Source organism: Rhinoderma darwinii, chromosome 5 (genome assembly GCF_050947455.1).
Source record: "Rhinoderma darwinii isolate aRhiDar2 chromosome 5, aRhiDar2.hap1, whole genome shotgun sequence".
Classification (NCBI taxonomy): domain Eukaryota; kingdom Metazoa; phylum Chordata; class Amphibia; order Anura; family Rhinodermatidae; genus Rhinoderma; species Rhinoderma darwinii.
In genome coordinates, this window is record NC_134691.1 from 266,078,014 (window position 1) to 266,096,505 (window position 18,492).

The following is an 18,492-nucleotide window of genomic DNA, read 5'->3' on the forward strand; positions in this document are numbered from 1 at the left end:
CGGAGGCCGGTGCTTCAGTCCATTACCGCACTAGGGCCACATGTGGGATATTTCTCAAAACTGCAGAATCTGGGCAATAAGTATTGAGTTGCGTTTCTCTGGTAAAACCTTTTGTGTTATAAAAAAAATGGTATAAAGAGGATTTCCTGACAAAAAAAAAAATGTAAATTTCACCTCTACTTTGCTCTAAATTCCTGTGAAACACCTAAAGGGTTCATAAACTTTCTAAATGCTGTTGTGAATACTTTGAGGGGTCTAGTTTCTAAAATGGGGTGTTTGATAGGGGTTTCTAATATATAGGTCCATCAAAGCAACTTCAGAACTGAACTGTAACCTAAAAAAATAAATAAATCAGGCAATACTTGGCTTCTTACATCATACTGATAATGAGCCGTGCCCACCCCGAGATGACCCCAGTTTTGACCGTTTGTATAAACGGAGACCCCTATTAGACCGTTTCAGTGCCCGGTTTTCCCAAGCATACACCCCCGAGAAGTGTATTTCTATTGATGAGTCCTTGGTGGATTTTAAAGGGAGGGTTCAATTCCGCGAGTACCTGCCGGGTAAGAAGGCAAGGTATGGCGTGAAGATGTATGAGCTGTGCGAGAGTCAGGGTATACCTACAGATTAAGGATATATGAAGGGTAGGACACCAGTGCTCAGCCCCCAGAATACCCCCCCTTACTGGGAGTTAATGCAAAAATTGTGTGGGATTTGGTGCACCCACTGCTGGACCAGGGTTACCACCTCTACCTGGATAATTTTTATACCGGCGTCCCACTCTTCAACTGCCTCGCTTCCAGTCCTGTGGCATGCGGCACTGCTAGAAGAAATCTGAGAGGCCTCCCTAAGACTCTGCAGGGCAAACAAGAAGGGGTGAGCACAGGGCACAATCTAGCAGCAACATATTGTGTGTCAAGTACAAGGACAAGAGAGATGTCACACCAGTACCCATGTACCTGTACGAGGTACCAGTACAGAGACCCCTAAACCAGACTGCATCCTGGACTACAATAGGTACATGGGAGGGGTGGACTTGTCAGATCAAGTCCTGAAGCCCTACAGCGCCATGCAGTGTGGTATAAGAAGCTGGCCGGGCACATCATACAGATGGCATTGTACAATGTGTACGTGCTACGTCGATGTACAGGCCAGAGGGGAACTTTCCTGGAATTTCAAGAGGTGATTATCAAGAACCTAATCTTTAGGGACCAGGAAGGGGGGGGGGCACCCAGGACTTCTGGAAGCGGGGCCACACGCATCGTACCAGGGCAACACTTTCCAGGAGAAGTTCCCCAAACTGGCAAGAAGGGAAAAAGTCAAAAGAGGTGCAAAGTCTGCTATAAGAGGGGTATAAGGGAGGACACAATATATCAATGTAACGCGTGTTCCGAAAAACCAGAGCTCTGTATGAAAGAGTGTTTTAAAATTTATCATACATCCCTTGTTTTATAAATTTACCCCAATTCTACTTACCCTGATGCACTCCGCACAGCTTATCCCCCCTTATCTTTCCCCTCTGGGCCCTGCTGTGTGCCCAGGCAGCTGATAACAGTCACATTGAGGGTATTGCCATACCCGGGAGAACCCACATTACAGTTTATGGGGTGTATCTCTCCGGTCAAAATGCTCACTACACCTCTAGATGAATGCCTTAAGGGTGTAGTTTTTAAAACGGGGTCACTTCTTGCGGGTTTCAACTGTACTGGGGCTTCTGCACACATGACTTCGCACGAGAAAATCCCCAGTAGGCCAAATGGTGGTCCTTTCGTTCTGAGCCCTCCCATGGGCCCAAACGGCAGTTTATCACCACAAATGGGGTATTGCTGCACTCAGGACAAATTGCGCAACAGAATAGGGTATTTTATTTCTTGTGAAAATAAGAAATTTTCAGCCAAAACTACATATTATTGGAAAAAATTTATTTTGTTTTAATTCCCAGCCCAATTCAAATAAGTTCTGTGAAAAAACTATGGGGTCAAAATGGTCACAACACCCATAAATGAATTCCTTGAGGGGTGTAGTTTCCAAAATGGGGTCACTTCTGGTGGGTTTCCATTGCTTTGATACCTCTGGGGCTCCGCAAATGCGACATGGCAACCGAAAACCAATCCAGCAAAATCTGGACTCCAAAGAACAAATAGCGCTCTTTTCCTTCTGAGCTCTCCCATGAGCCCAAACGGCAGTTTATCATCACAAATGGGGTATTGCCGCACTCAGGACAAATTGGGCAAAAAAATTGGGTATTTTGTTCCCTGTGAAAATAAGAAATTTTGATCACAAATGACATCTTATTGGAAAAAATGACATTTTTTTAATTTCACAGCCCAATTCAAATAGGTGCTGTGAAAAAACTGTGCAGTCAAAATGGTAACAACAACCATAAATGAATTCCTTGAGGGGTGTAGTTTCCAAAATGGGGTCACTATTCGGGGATTCCTACTGTTTTGGCACCTCAACACCTCTTCAAACCTGGCATGCTGCCTAAAATATATTCTAATAAAAAAGAGGACTCAAAATGCACTAGGTGCTTCTTTGCTTCTGGGGCTTGTGTTTTAGTCCACGAGCGCAGTAGAGCCACATGTGGGACATTTCTAAAAACTGCAGAATCTGGACAATACATATTCAGTAGTGTTTCTCTGGTAAAACCTTCTGTGTTACAGAAAAAAAAATGAATAAAATTGAAATTCAGCAAGAAAAATGAAATTTGCAAATTTCACCTCCACTTTGCTTTAATTCTTGTGAAATGCCTGAAGGGTTAAAAAACTTTCTATATGCTGTTTTGAATACTTTGAGGGGTCTAGTTTTTAAAATGGGGTGTTTTATCAGGGTTTCTAATACATAGGCCCCTCAAAGCCTCTTCAGAACTGAAGAAGTACCTTAAAAAAAAGGCTTTTGAAATTTTCTTAAAAATATGAGAAATTGCTGTTTAGGTTCTAAGCCTTGCAACGTCCAAGAAAAATAAAAGAATGTTCAAAAAACGATGCCAATCTAAAGTAGACACATGGGAAATGTGAACTAGTAACTACTTTGGGTGGTATAACCGTCTGTTTTACAAGCAGATGCATTAAAATTCTGAAAAATGCTATTTTTCCAAATTTTCTCTCAATTTTGCAATTTTTCACCAATAAACACTGAATATATCGACCAAATTTTACCACGGACATGAAGCCCAATGTGTCATGAGAAAACAATCTCAGAATCGCTTGGATAGGTTTAAGCATTCCGACGTTATTACCACATAAAGTGAAATATGTCAGATTTGAAAAATGGGCTCTGAGCCCTAGGCTGCGTCCTTAAGGGGTTAAACTCTCAAAATGGCTAGAAAAAGAGAGCTTTCATGTGAAACTCGACAGTCTATTCTTGTTCCTATTCCATTCGAGAAATTGCCAAGAAACTGAAGATTTCCTACAACGGTGTGTACTACTCCCTTCAGAGGACAGCACACACAGGCTCTAACCAGAGTAGAAAGAGAAGTGGGAGGCCCCGCTGCACAACTGAGGAACAAGACAAGTACATTACAGTCTCTAGTTTGAGAAATAGACGCCTCACAGGTCCTCAACTGGCAGCTTCATTAAATAGTACCTGCAAAACGCCAGTGTCAACGTCTACAATCAAGAGGCGACTCCGGGATGCTGGCCTTCAGGGCAGAGTGGCAAAGAAAAAGCCATATCTGAGACTGGCTAATAAAAGGAAAAGATTAATATGGGCAAAAGCACACAGACATTGGACAGAGGAAGATTGGAAAAAAGTGTTATGGAAAGACGAATCGAAGTTTGAGGTGTTTGGATCACACAGAAGAACATTTGTGAGACGCAGAACAACTGAAAAGATGCTGGAAGAGTGCCTGACGCCATCTGTCAAGCAGGGTGGAGGTAATGTGATGGTCTGGGGTTGCTTTGGTGCTGGTAAAGTGGGAGATTTGTACAAGGTAAAAGGGATTTTGAATAAGGAAGGCTATCACTCCATTTTGCAACGCCATGCCATACCCTGTGGACAGCGCTTGATTGGAGCCAATTTCATCCTACAACAGGACAATGACCCAAAGCATACCTCCAAATTATGCAAGAACTATTTAGGGAAGAAGCAGGCAGCTGGTATTCTATCTGTAATGGAGTGGCCAGCGCAGTCATCAGATCTCAACCCCATAGTGCTGTTGTGGGAGCAGCTTGACTGTATAGTACGCAAGAAGTGCCCATCAAGCCAATCCAACTTGTGGGAGGGCCTTCTGGAAGCATGGGGTGAAATTTCTCCCGATTACCTCAGCAAATTAACAGCTAGAATGCCAAAGATCTGCAATGCTGTAATTGCTGCAAATGGAGCATTATTTCTAACCTTGTCAATGTCTTGACTATATTTTCTAGTCATTTTGCAACTCATTTGATAAATATAAGTGTGAGTTTTCATGGAAAACACAAAATTGTCTGGGTGACCCCAAACTTTTGAACGGTAGTGTAAATGTAATGACCATGTAAAATTTATCAAGCAGAATGTTTTGAGGCAGAACGGACAGGAAGGGGTGGCCCTTTTTGGTGCGGTTTTAATTCTATATACCCAGAGTGTCAATTATTAGAAGTCACTGAAGGGTTACATGACCATTTGAAAGCACAAAGCCACAACACTAGTGTATTTATGTAGGTCACAGAACTTCGGAGTGGTTATAATATTAATTATTAATTATAATTTATAGTAGAGAGTATATTATTCTTTATAAGACCTCAGCTGCCGCAGAACCTCTTGTTGAAGAGTAAGAGGAAGCTACTCGTAGATCATGGAATGAGTGATATAGAATGACTAAATAATTTTCCTTTAAAATCGATCTACGTATCATGAGTTGAGGATTGTATACATTTTATCTAAAGACAAGTTAATGGAACATTTCCATTCACGTACATAACATAAAAACTTTTTATTTGTGGCAGTTAGACGTTACAGCATTGTTACCTGCAAAAACTTCAACCACCTGCCTCTCACACAGGGAATTTATGGCAAACAACTAATGCAGATGCCTACACCATTGGGTGTATTTTGGCAGAATATAAACTCACATCCTATCCAGCTCTATTGCAATCTAAACAGGCAGCAAGTATTTTAAATAACATCTTGTGCTAATACAATCTTTTGATGCTTTTCATTCATCTTCATGAAAAGGGGTTTTCCAGAATTAGTCTAGGGCTTGGCTGACTTCCCATACTGGATTACTAATAACATCTATCCAGCAAGCACGAAGCCGGTAAAACCACAACAACAGTTTTGTTCCACTGGAAAAACCAGGCCACACTCTGCCGAAAGGGACAATATTCAGCAGAATGCAACTTACCCAGAATCAGATTAGTAAGGGGAACTCTCACATTTCTAAAATGTACTTCAAAGTGTCCTCCGTGCGGGGTATCTGCAAATAAAATGTCTCTTTGTTAAAATGTAGTAAAACAGAAAACACAAAAATACTAGTAAAACAGATACAAATGTAATAAAACATGTAACATAAACAAACAGACAGAAAAAAAAACACTGTATACTCACCTTACCAATCCCCTAGCGACCTTTACCTGGTCCCCCGCTGGTCTATATTGGCCTCCAGCGAAGACTTTTCCACAGGTCATGGCTGGAGGCCAGTATACAGAGACCGGCTGTGGAACAGGGAAGCGTCGCCAAGGGATTGGGAAGGTGAGCATATTTTTTTATTATTATTTAAAAATTACTATTCACATCTGCGGATTTTACTGCAGATTTTGCTGCGCAAGTAATTCGTAGCTAAATTCGCAATGCTAGGATTTGATTGTAGATTTCTTCTTCTCAATTGAATTAATCAAGAAAATCAGCAACAAATTCGTGCTCATTCAGCATCAGAAATGGACATGCCGCAAATTTTAAAATCTGCACCGCAGGTATATTTTTGTGCGGAAAAGTTCTACAGCATGTTGAAATTTGTTACAATCTTATCCACATGACTGGCACTCTAATCTGAGGCAAATTGTTCATGCACAAATCTGCATGGAAAATCTGCAGCATTTGTGCGATGTGTGAATTCCCCCTTAGGACCCAGGCAATTCGATGAGATTTAAAAAAATCAATACAAAAAAAAAAAAAGAATGGTGTGGATTTTAAAATCCACAACATACACACTCTGTTCTGGATGTTCACTGCGGTTTTCACCCTTTTCAGTGTGGAAGGAGTGAAATCCGCAGAAAAATCTGCAAGTAACGAGTGCAAATTTTGTTCCAGAAACGTTGAGGATGCACTGTGGAAAATCCACAACAAATCCCCTTCGTGCACAGACATGGAGTTAAAATGATAACATTCTGGCTGCCTGCAGCCAACACTAGGGGGAGTTTAGGAGCTTACTGCATACTCATTTACTTTTAACCCCTTCAGGACTGAGCCTGTTTTGGCCTTGTGGGCGCAGCCAATTTTTTCAAATCTGACATGTGTTACTTTATGTGGTAATAACTTCGGAATGCTTTTACCTGTCCAAGCGATTCTGAGAACGTTTTCTCTTGACATATTGTACTGTATGTTAGTGGGAAAATTTGATCAATATATTCAGTATTTGTTTGTGAAAATCACCAAACTTTAGAGAAAATTAGCAAAATTTTTTCTACATTTAAATGTATCTACTTGTAAGACAGATCGTAATACCACACACAATAGTTACGAATTAACATTTCCCATATGTCTACTTTATGTTGGCATTGTTTTTTGATCATCCTTTTATTTTTCTAGGATGATACAAGGCTTAGAACTTTAGCAGCAATTTCTCACATTTTCAAAACCTATTTTTATAGGTACCAGCTCAGTTCTGAAGTGGCTTTTAGGGCCCTATATATTATAAACCCCCATAAGTCACCCAATTTTAAAAACTGCACCTCGCAAAGTATTCAATATAGCATTTAGAAAGTTTCTTAACCCTTTAGGTGTTTCACAGGAATTAAAGCAAAGTAGAGGGGAAATTTACAAATTTCTTTTTTTTGTCGGAAAATCCATTTTTTTCTGTAACACAAAAGGTTTTACCAGAGAAACGCAACTCAATATTTATTGCCCAGAGTCTGCAGTTTTTAGAAATATCCCACATGTGGCTCTAGTGCGCTAATGGACTGAAGCACCGGCCTCAGAAGCAAAGGCTCACCTAGAGGATTTTGGGGCCTCCTTTTTATTAGAATATATTTTAGGCACCATGTCAGGTTTGAAGAGGTCTTGTAGTGCCAAAACAGTGTAAACACCCCCAAAAAGACACCATTTGGAAAACTACACCCCTCAAGGAATTCATCAAGGGGTATAGTGAGCATTTTAACCCCATATGTTTTTTGCTGAATTTAGTGGAATTAGTCCGTAAAAATTAAAATCTAAATTTTTTCCAATAAAACTTAGAAACCAGGAATAAAGAAGAAAAAGCGCCCCAAGATTTGTAAAGCAATTTCTCCTGATTACGGCAATACCCTATATGTGGTAATAAACGGCTGTTTGGACACACAGCGGGGCTCAGAATGGAAGGAGCACTATTTGGCTTTTGGAGCTCAAGGTTACTCAATTGGTTTTCGGGTGTCATGTCGCATTTGGAAAGCCCCTGAGTGACCAAAACTGTGGACACCCCCCAGAAGTGACCCCATTTGGGAAACTACAGCCCTAAAAAGAATTTGTCTAGGGGTATAGTGAGCATTTTGATCCCATAAGTTTTTTTGCTGAATTTAGTGTAATTGGGCCGTCAAAACTTCTATTGTTTTTATTTTTTTACGGTGTTCACCGTGCGCTATAAATGACATATTAATTAATTTATTCTGTGGGCCGATGTGATCACGGCGTTACCATATGTATATAGGTTTTTATTGTATTTTACGGTGTTTGCACGATAAAATCACGGTTTTAAAAAATGTATTTCGTTTTTGTGTCGCCATATTCTAAGAGAGAGAACTTTTTTATTTTTCTATCAGGAAAGCTGTGTCAGGGCTTGTTTTTTGTGGAACAAACTGTCGTTTTTATTGGTACAGTTTTCGGGTACATGCGACTTTTTGATCCCTATTTAAGCAATTTTTTTGGAGCTGAAGTGACTAAAAAGAGCGTATGGGTTTTTTTTTTTTTATGGCGGTCATCGTGCGGGATAGATTGCATTATATTTTTATAGTTCAGGCCATTAAGGACGCGGTGATACCAATTATGTTTCTTTATTTTTTTCTAATAATAAAGGACTTTATAAGGGAAAAAGGGTGATTTTGAAATTTTATTATTTTGACATTTTAGTTTTGTACACTTTAACTTTTTTTTTTTATAGTCCCACTAGCGACTTAAATATCCAATTGTTGGATCTTTGTTATAATACCCTGTAATACTTATGTATTGCAGGGTATTATACCAGTCAGTTTCACACTATTAGGCATATTCCATAGATGGCAGACCGGAAGCCTTTGTTAGGCTTCCAGTTGCCATAGCAATCGCCCCCCGCAACAATCGGCCCCCTGCAATCGCGTAGCGGGGTGCCAATGTTGTGTAACAACTTAAATACGGCAGTCGCTATTGAATGCCGCATTTAAGGGGTTAATCGGTTCGGTTCACCTCTGTGATCCGACCCGATGTTTTCCCCCAGTACTAAGGCTGCTAGTAGCAGCCTATACTGGGAGATGCCGGACTGCGGGGATCGCCTGTGTGCTCTGTTAAGAGCACACGTAGATTAACGAGCTGCAGGCACATGGATAAGTGCTGCAGCCCGTTAATCTACGTGGGGTGGTCGGGAAGGGGTTAAATTCAATAAGAGCTGTATAATCTCCCTTGTCATATAGCTGCAGGCAGCCAGAAATATTAAATTTAATTCTATAGCAACAAAAATAGTTGTGTAGTGTTATCAGCTGAACCATTACCTTCATACCCAAACACTTTTAGAGCTCTGATGATCTCTACACCTTCTGTGTCCATGGGAACAATGATCATGCTGTGATTCTTATACCTGGAAAATAATATTGTGAGGCACAGTATAAGGTAACATAACATAATACATTTTAAATGATAACATACAGTTCACACTGAATCCCTCCTAAGTACTAAACTACCTCCTTGAATTAATATCATTGGATTATAGGCATATCTATAGACAGTTTAAACAGTTTAAACGGATATAGGAAAGCCTCAAGGTCTTTTTTTTTTTTAATTGTTTTTATATTACAAAAAACTGAGGTCAGCAGGGGTGGGTCTCAAAAAGTTCAACCCATGAGGGCCAGATTTAAGTGCTATTGGAATGTTGGAAAGCTTGGCAGTAGTGGAGGTGGTGAGAGGACAATATATCTGAATTGCTCTGCCAAGAATGTATGAAAAGTAGTAGGTAAATCCCTATAAGAGAGAACAAGATCTTAATAATCGTTTGCCAGGCAAGGAGGATCTGAATAGTGAAGTCCCTTAAAGTTGTTTTAGAGTTACAATGATTATATCTTATTTGGAACATATGATGTATTGACATGAAAGAATACGTCTCATTGACATTTCTGAACAAAGTATTTTTCACAAAATCCAGTGCTCATATCCTGCTACAAGGTGCCAGAAAGTATATTTGGCCACATAGTAGTCATCAGCCAGTCTGCATAACCCTTAGCCTCCACAGCCAATTATCGGATTTTCATTTCTTCCTCCCCACATTCGGAAAGCCATAACTTTTTAATTTTTCCGTCAATAAAGCGGTATAAGGTCTTGTTTTTTACTTGACGAGTTGTAGTTTTTCATTGCACCATTTATTGTATCATATAATGTACTAGGAAACTTGAAAAATAGCGTATTGGTGGGGTGGAACGGGCAAAAAAACATTGATTCCTACATGGTTTTTTTTGTTTTGTTTTCATGGCGTACACCGTGCCGTAAAAACTACATGTTAACTTTATTCTGCGGGTCAATATGATTACGGCGATACCAAATTTATATATTTTTTTTATGTTTTACTATTTTTACAAGAAAAAACATTGTTGAAAATAAAATTTGTTTAGTGTCGCCATATTCTGAGAGCCATAACTTTTTTTTTTTTTCTGTCCATTGAGAAATGTGTTGGCTTATTTAGTGGACGAGCAGTAGTTTCTATTGGTACCATTTTGGGGTACATGAGACTTTTTTTGATCACTTTTAATTCCATTTTTTCATGGGGGATGAGGTGACCAAAAAACAGCAATTCTGGTGTTTAAATTTTTATTTAGGGCGTTTACCAGGCGTGTTAAATAATGATATATTGTCATAGTTCAGACTTTTACGGATGCGGCGATGCCAGTTATGTTATTTTTTTTTAATATTGCTTTTGGGTGAAAATGGGAAAAGTTTTTTTTTGCAGGGGAATAGGCTAAACTGGATGGACTTCTGTCTTCCAGCCTTACAAACTATATTACTTATATGGGGTTGAGATGCAATACCAGACACAACCAATGGCAAAGTGGTGCTGTTTCTGGAAAAAAAAAAAGCAGACACTTTTTACAAATCTTGAATAACCCCTTTAACGGTCATTTATGTTATTATTTGTGTTGCCTTTTTTGTTAAAATGGCTTGTCTCACCATGACCGCACCTGTCCATATGTCCTATTAGGGTATGTTCACAAGGGGCTATTTTCAGCTATATTTCGGGCCGTAAACTCCGCGAAAAACGGCTAAAAATGCGGGGGCTCAACGCCTCCAAACATCTGCCCATTGATTTCAATGGGAAAGATGGCGTTCTTAAAAACGGCCGCATAAAAAAAAACGCCTCGTAAAAAGAAGTGCATGTCACTTCTTGAGCTGTTTTTGGAGCCGTTTTTCATTGTCTCAATAGAGAAACAGCTCCAAAAACGGCCGTAAAAAAAACCCATAAAAAAACGCTTGATACTTGAAGACCGGCTGAAAATCAGAGGCGGTTTTCCCTTGAAAACAGCTCCGTATTTTCTGCTGTTTTTTGTTAAGCGTGTGAACATAGCCTTAGGGTATATGGACATCATAAAGCGAATCATTTGAATTGCCGACATGTAACGATGCTACACTTCCCCTGCAGCGACCATTGATCGCCGTGCTGTCTTCTATTTAAAAAGGGGTTGTCCTCATGAGACAACCCCTTTCAAGGAGTATTCCAATGATACTTTATGTCAAAAATGTATTTTTAGGTAGAATACTTATCTGGAGAAAAGGGGGCCCATGACCCCTGTGGTGTCTTAGAACCCAGCCGTAGAAAGGGAAGAGAAGTGGGATAGTCAGCCAGGCATAAATTAGTAACCACCCACAGTTTTCAATGGAAAGTGCCCAGCACATATGTGTCTAGCTCTCCCTTGCTTCTCCTTCCATTTGTGGTCAGGTTCTAAGACACAACATGGGACACAATGTTTTACAAATGGTTTTTCACAATGTGTACCTGGAGGAGGAGGCATTTTCTGTTTTACCCATTACAATCGCTACTTTGCAATTAAGGTTACCAGCACCTACAGAAGAGGGATAAAAAGCAAAAGTAGACATAAAAATACGTACAGCAAATAAATTGTATCAAATCAGTGTCAGTTTTCATGATGAATAACTAGTTCTATCCATATAGTTTTAATTTTAGAAATATATTGTGATTGCTATTTTCTTTTTGCTTCTGGTTCCAGTTCTTATTTCTGGTAAGTTTATTCTATTCCGAGAATGGGCTAAGTATTTATTCTGCCACGTTCACCTATCACACTAGTGATGAAGGTTGGTTTAATAAGATGGCACACATTGTGTTTTTCATGTACATGTCTTATTATTTATAATGCTATATGTATAATGCTTCCTTGATTATCATTAAATATTATTTTTCCCAATAATTATTTTTGGAGCCCGTTTATACAAAGTTGAAAGATTGTTTCCTGTAAGTCAAAACAGAAATTCCCATGGCAGCTCTTCCCCGAAATGCCAAAACATTGATGCCAGTAGGGAGTTTACTCAATTCTGGTAAATGGTATATACATGTCACAAAACAGAAGTCAGATTTTTAGACGTGTACACATTCCAACATCACACAGGGCAACCGATTGTAATAGGAAAATCTCCTGAAGGAGAAAAGTACAAGCTCAACAGTAACTACTAAACATAAATCTGACTTCTATTCTACTGCCCAATAGTAATTGACTACAGCTTTTCACTGCATATGCATCGCTCCCCAAAAAAAATTAAAACATGAAACACATAAAACAAAAAACAGATGCCCACACTAGGTAGGCTTGTAGTAGGATTCATTATGTATGACACTATCTACAGGGGACACCGTATAGCACTGTTTACAGGGGGGACTGTATAGCACTGTCTATAGGGGGGGGGCTGTATCGCAAAATCTACAGGTGGGGCTGTATGGAAGAATTTTCAAGGGAGCACTATCTACTGTGTGGGGCTGTGTGTGGCACCCAGGGGAGGGGGGCCCAGTCAAAAGTTTGCTATTGGACCCAGTCTTTCCTAGTTACGCCCCTGGGGGAATGGTAACACCGAGTTGTCAATTTATTCTTTGCAGTTGCAATAGGTGTATCTGCATCTTCTAACGATCCCAGCACCTGTGTGTCCATCACATGACCATGGACAGAATTTTATCCACTAGAAGTAAACTATGAATGTGCCTACTGAATGACAACAAGCAGAGATCTTGAAAACTGTGAGGGATTAATACAGGAAATATAATGGAAAATTGTATAATTTTTAATTATACAAGTTGACATTAATTAACTGACACCGGACAACCCCTTTAATGGTTCTGCTTCAAGAGGATTCTAACAACTTGCAATATTATTGCAACAAACCACAATAGTTCTCCTCAGACTCTAGATTGTATGTGAATAACATTTTGTATGAAATAATTTTGAATCAGGTGATTTTGTATATACGGATAGCATCTTCTGCTGTCAACAGATCATGGAACAGGGTCACGCTAAGTGTTGTATGCACCCTGATACTATTTGGCTACACAGAATTTTTGCAGGTGATGTTAGCAGATGAATTGTGCCAAGGCAAATACGTAAACTCTCACCTGACACCACCGAATACCCTGAGCATAACCCCAAGAGATTAATGGCTTGGATGCTGTGACCTAAAGATATCTGAATTGTGACAAATAGTAGCACTTATTTAATAGTACCCAACACATACTAGGTCTGACTTAGTAGTGTCAGACCTAGTTTGGCTCCTAAAATCCTCAACCCAAGCAGTGTCAGCCCTAATAACACTAATAATACCCATAACATACCTGTATTATAATGCTGTGCCATGAAATATATGCGTAACCTATCAACCACAGGCCGCCTGTATAAAAATCCTGATCCTCTACAGATCTCTGTTATCATAAATCTGAACAAGAGGAGAAGTAATTTCTCTGACAGACGTGTTCTTTATTTGACTACTATTGCAAAGACGTCCACTAAATGCAAATTTGGAGATCTGGTACTTAGGACAGCATATTTAACCCTTTTAATGTTAGGGGTTTTTAGTACAATCCTCGACTCTTGACATACACAAGCAAAACCTGAATTATAAAATATAATAAAAAAAAAAAAACTATCATACCCCCATACCCATAGATTTTTATAAAGTAGACATCTGTCACATTGTGATAATGGCTCCTGGCACTTACCAGTCATGGGCAATTTTGCATCAAAGTATATCATAACACAGTCTAAACCAAGCAGAGCCTTAGACACACAACACCTACTAAAATGAAAGTTCAGTATGTGAAGAGTTTGACTACTTTCCGCGATCCATATGCCGGTAAACATCCGATTAGGCCTGATTAGTCGCAGGGGGTGATTAGATGAGCAACTGCTCTTCTTCTCATCCCTTTATTGAGAAAAAATAAAATAAAAAATGTGATAGAAAGCACATATACTCCGATTGGTGGTGGTGGGTGATAACATGAAGAAAGGTTAATGGATCACCCCCTGGGGTCACTGGACGGCTGTGCAGGGGTAGAGATGATAATAACAGGCTGTGATCTTCCTGCTGTCGCTTACACCTTCCCCCTCTACACAGACACTCAACCAGGTAGAAAAATGTTTCCTCCCCGACTTCAAACAAGTGCTGAGCTCCAAATATTGTACCTAGAACTTTGATCCTTGTTTCATTTAAACTAAAATCCTGAGGTTTATATGATAAGTAATGAGATATTACATACGCCCTTGGCAGTGTACTCATATAAAAAAAAAAAAGTTATACAATTTTCTAAAATACCGTAGCAATTCCTCAATTTTCAAGATCTCTACTTTCTGACATTGAATTGGAAGGTTTATATTTGACATGGCTCATTATATGAGAGAGCTCTGATATCTGTACTTTAATAAACTGTGCACCTGTGTGATCATCACATGATCAGGACCTAGTGGCGATCAGCTAATTAATGGGCGACCATGTAATTCATAGTCATTTAGAGTCAAAGCAGTTAGCTACTAGAAGGCGGTCTCAAGCAGGGGACTCTCCTCTATTATGCTCATATGCCCTAATAAGGAAACAGGGCAGGGGCTTCCTAATGGGACAACCTCTTCAAATGTTATTTCTACTTTTGCAATTTTGCAACCCATTTTTTTTTTTCTTACTAATTCTTTATTTAACTTTTCTTATAAGGGCTCGTTCACACACTGTAGAATTGCCGTGTTTTTTCCAGACGGAATTTCGGACAGAATAAACGCAGCAGAATATAGTAGCAGCATAGTGGATGAGATTCAACAAATCTCATTCACATGCTGTGAAAAATCAGAGCAGAAATTGACCTGCGGTGCATATATTTCGGACCGCAGCATGTCAATTCATCCTATGGAAAGTGGCCAGAATTGCTGCGATTTTCAGAGGAGATGTCTCCATTTCTTAACTTTATGAAAAACGCAGCAAAAAAAAGCACCATTTTCTGCAGTAAAAACTGCAGGAAATGGTGCGTTTTTGCCGCAGCGGAATGTCTACGTTTTTCAATGGAATTGCTGCAGAAATTCCGTTGTGTGTGGACAAGCCCTTACAGTGAAAGCATAGATGGGGGGGGGGGGGGGGAGACAGGGAGGGAAAAATTTAGAAAAAGGAAGGAAAGTGGGTTGGGAATTACACAAACAAAATATACTGTATATAACAAATAGTAACTTCTATGTCTATATTGTATATGAGTTGACATCACCTATCTTAAAGGGAAGGTGTCATGATTTTTTTATTATATTGCTTTTAATATAATGTAAACAAAAATGTTATTTATTTGTGTTGTCACTTTCTACTTTTTAATGTATTCATACTTTTACTTCCCTATGGGGCTCCCATTTTTTTTTTCATTTCTGTATGTGTCGATTAACGACACACACAGAGATGGAATACAGCAGCTACAATGCATAGGACACAATGAACAGCTCCCGTCCATTGCCTCTGCTATCTGGCTCTGTACTGCGCAGACACAGGTCAGAGTCACACAGCAGAGAAGCTGTTTGTAGGGAGATAGCAGGCACCATTATGAAGACCAGCTGCACTGCAGGTAAGGTGTGTGTCTCTGTCTGTCCCTCTCTCTCACACAGACCCCCGACGGGCCACCCCCTGTCGCTAGATGTATTGTCAGTGTGGACGGTGTGCCGAGCTAAGCTTGTCAGATGTAGCAGTGCTGAGTGTATGTCTGTGTAGCAGAGCTGTGTCTGTGTACCAGAGCTGAGTGTGTGTGTCTGTGTAGCAGGGCTGAGTATGTGTGTGTGTCTGTGTAGCAGAGCTGAGTGTGTGTCTGTGAAGCAGAGCTGAGTGTGTGTGTTTGTGTATCAGAGCAGAGTGTGTGTGTGTTTGTGTAGCAGAGCAGAGTGTGTGTGTGTTTGTGTAGCAGAGCTGTGTGTGTCTGTGTAGCAGAACTGAGTGTGTGTGTAGAAGAGCTGAGTGTGTCTGTGTAGCAGAGCTGTGTGTGTGTGTGTTTGGGGGTGTAGAAGAGCTGAGTGTGTGTGTTTGTGTAGCAGAGCTGAGTGTGTGTGTCTGTAGGAGAGCTGAGTGTGTGTCTGTGTAGCAGAGCTGAGTGAGTGTGTGAAGCAGAGCTGTGTGTGTGTGTGTGTGTGTGTGTAGGAGAGCTGTGTGTGTGTCTGTGTAGAAGAGCTGAGTGTGTGTGTCTGCGTAGCACATGTGGCGTATTATCAGCTGTTTTGAAGAATCAGCGGCGAGCACCCCCAATACACACAATTCCCCCTAAACATGCAACTACGCCACACACAACCCTACCAACTGTTCTTTTTTACGCAACACGGTTTTTAAAAACGCGTGTGTAAAAAGCGCGTTGTATGTACTAGCAGCGAACTTTACCAATTATGGAAATAAAAAGCGTAATCAAGCATTTTGTGATGTGGTTTTTGGCACGTAAAATGTGCAAAAAAAGTGTGTCAAATACACACTGTGTGAACCTGTCAACTGAAAAGTCATTCACTTCACTTTCATCATTCTAAGGGTACGTTCACACGCAATGTTTTCAGCCGTTGACGGCTGAAAAATCGGAAGCAGAACGCCTACAAACATCTGCCCTCTGGTTTCAATGGAAAATACGGCGTTCTGTTCCGACGGGGCGTATTTTTACGCAGCCGTTTTCCAAAAACGGCACGTAAAAAGACGCCCGCCAAAAAGAAGTGCATATGACTTTTTGGGCCGTTTTTCATTGACTCTAGAAAAACAGCTCCAAAATCGTCCGTAAGAAACGCCGCCAAAAACGCGAGTTTGATTAAAAAATGGCAGAAAATCAGGAGCAGTTTTTCCTTTGTTTAGTAAGCGTGTGAACATACCCTTAGCCTTTTGGTGTATCCTATAGCTTCTGCATTTGTACAACCACACACAAAATTGCAGCCGGAACCTGCTTAGTAATTTGAAGACACCTTTTCCTGGCTTGTAGGAGGGTGTGGGGGGTGAGATTCCCTCCCCCATTTACGGCAGCTGTGAGTCAGGTTGCTTTGCCTTATTCACCTTGCTGTAATTCTGGGAAGTGCTCCCTCTGGTGGCCAACATAGGAAAACATGTCAAATTATTATTTCATTTTTAATACTTTCCACCATGTGGAAGAAAAAAAAAATACAGCAAAAAAGTAAAAAATATAATAGAAATAAGTAACTTACTTAAAAAAAAAAAAAGTTTAATTCGCGACACATTCCCTTTAAGTTAAACCCCTTAGTGACCAGTCTGTTTTAGGCCCTAATGAACAAGCTATTTTTTTTTTCATTTTTCTATAGTCGCATTCAAAGAGCTATAACTTTTTTATTTTTCCGTCGACATAGCTGTATGAGGACTTGTTTTTTGCGGCATTAGTTTTACTTTTTAATGGCCCCATTTTGGAGTACATATAATTGTTTGATTAACTTTTATGAACTTTTTGGGGGGAGGGGGGAAATAGAAAAAAAAACCTGAAATTCCACCATTGTTCTATGCGTTTTAAATTGACGCCGTTCACTGTGCGGCGTAAATAACACATTACCTTTATTCTATGGGTCGGTACGATTACGACTATACCAGATATGTATAGGTTTTTTATGTTTTACGACTTTTGCACAATAAAAACACTTTTGAACTAAAACTTATTTGTTTTTGCATTGTCGCTTTCCAAGAGCCGTAATTTGTTTATTTTTCCGTCAATGTAGTGATTTATTGGGCTTGTTTTTTGCAGGACGAGACGTAGAGATTGGTACTGTTTTGGGGTACATTGGGCTTATTGATTATCTTAAATTATGACCTTTTTGGGGGGCAATGGAAAAATTTGGCATTGTTTTTTTGCGTTTTTTTTTTACCCTGTTCACCTTGCAGTTTAATATACATATTAACTTTGTTTGGGTCATGACGGTCGCAGCGATACTATATATGTGTACTTTTATTTATTTTTTACACTTTTACTAAATAAAACCTCTTTTTATTTAAAAAAAAATGGATTTATTTTTTTACTGTAATTTTTATTTCACATTACTTACTTATTTTTTTTAGTCCCACTAGGGGACTGTACAATGCGATCTTTAGATCGTTGCTATAATGCTTTGGTATACTTAGTATACCAGAGCATTATTGCCTGTCCGTGTAAATCTGACAGGCAATCTATTAGGACGTGCCTCCGGCATTGGAGGAGAAGTCCGGCTGTCCTCAGACAGCCGAGCCCCAGCTCCAGCCTGTACGGGACACATGAAAAGGAGTATTGGTGGTCACTAAGGGAAAATATATATGGTCACTACAGAAAAATGTTTATATTATTGTAAAAAGATAAATAACATGGTCCCTGTGTAAAAAAAAAAAAAAAAAAAGAAGGGTGGGCCACAAATGGTGATAAAAAAACCAAACATAATAATAATAGAAAAATAAATAAAAATAATACAGAAACATTACATTTATATTTTCAACGCGAAAACACCTAGGCAGACGGGTCCGGGCAGGAGGAGTACTCCGTCAAGTCCCTCGAAGAAGATTCCTGTAAGAATCTGAGCGTATAAATTCTATCCACTTGTGCCAGATTTTATAGTACCTGTTATACCCGCCTTTTATCAAAGAGGTCAGATTTTCCATCACCATTAGGCATCATTTAGACTAACGTAATATACGCGCGTGCTTTTCACG

At 39.7% G+C, this 18,492-nt stretch overlaps 1 protein-coding gene across 2 annotated transcripts in view; it reads right to left on the reverse strand.

Annotated features, from left to right (window-relative positions):
- LOC142651878 (acyl-CoA dehydrogenase family member 11-like) overlaps positions 1–18,492 on the reverse strand; it is a 112,658-nt gene that overhangs the window by 19,018 nt on the left and 75,148 nt on the right. For both annotated transcript variants that reach the window (XM_075827105.1, XM_075827103.1), the window contains 3 exons: positions 11,336–11,402; positions 8,850–8,935; positions 5,321–5,392 (listed from right to left, as the gene is read on the reverse strand). In XM_075827105.1, the coding sequence (XP_075683220.1) occupies positions 5,321–5,392; positions 8,850–8,935; positions 11,336–11,402 (225 nt within the window). The remainder of the gene's footprint in view (positions 1–5,320; positions 5,393–8,849; positions 8,936–11,335; positions 11,403–18,492) is intronic.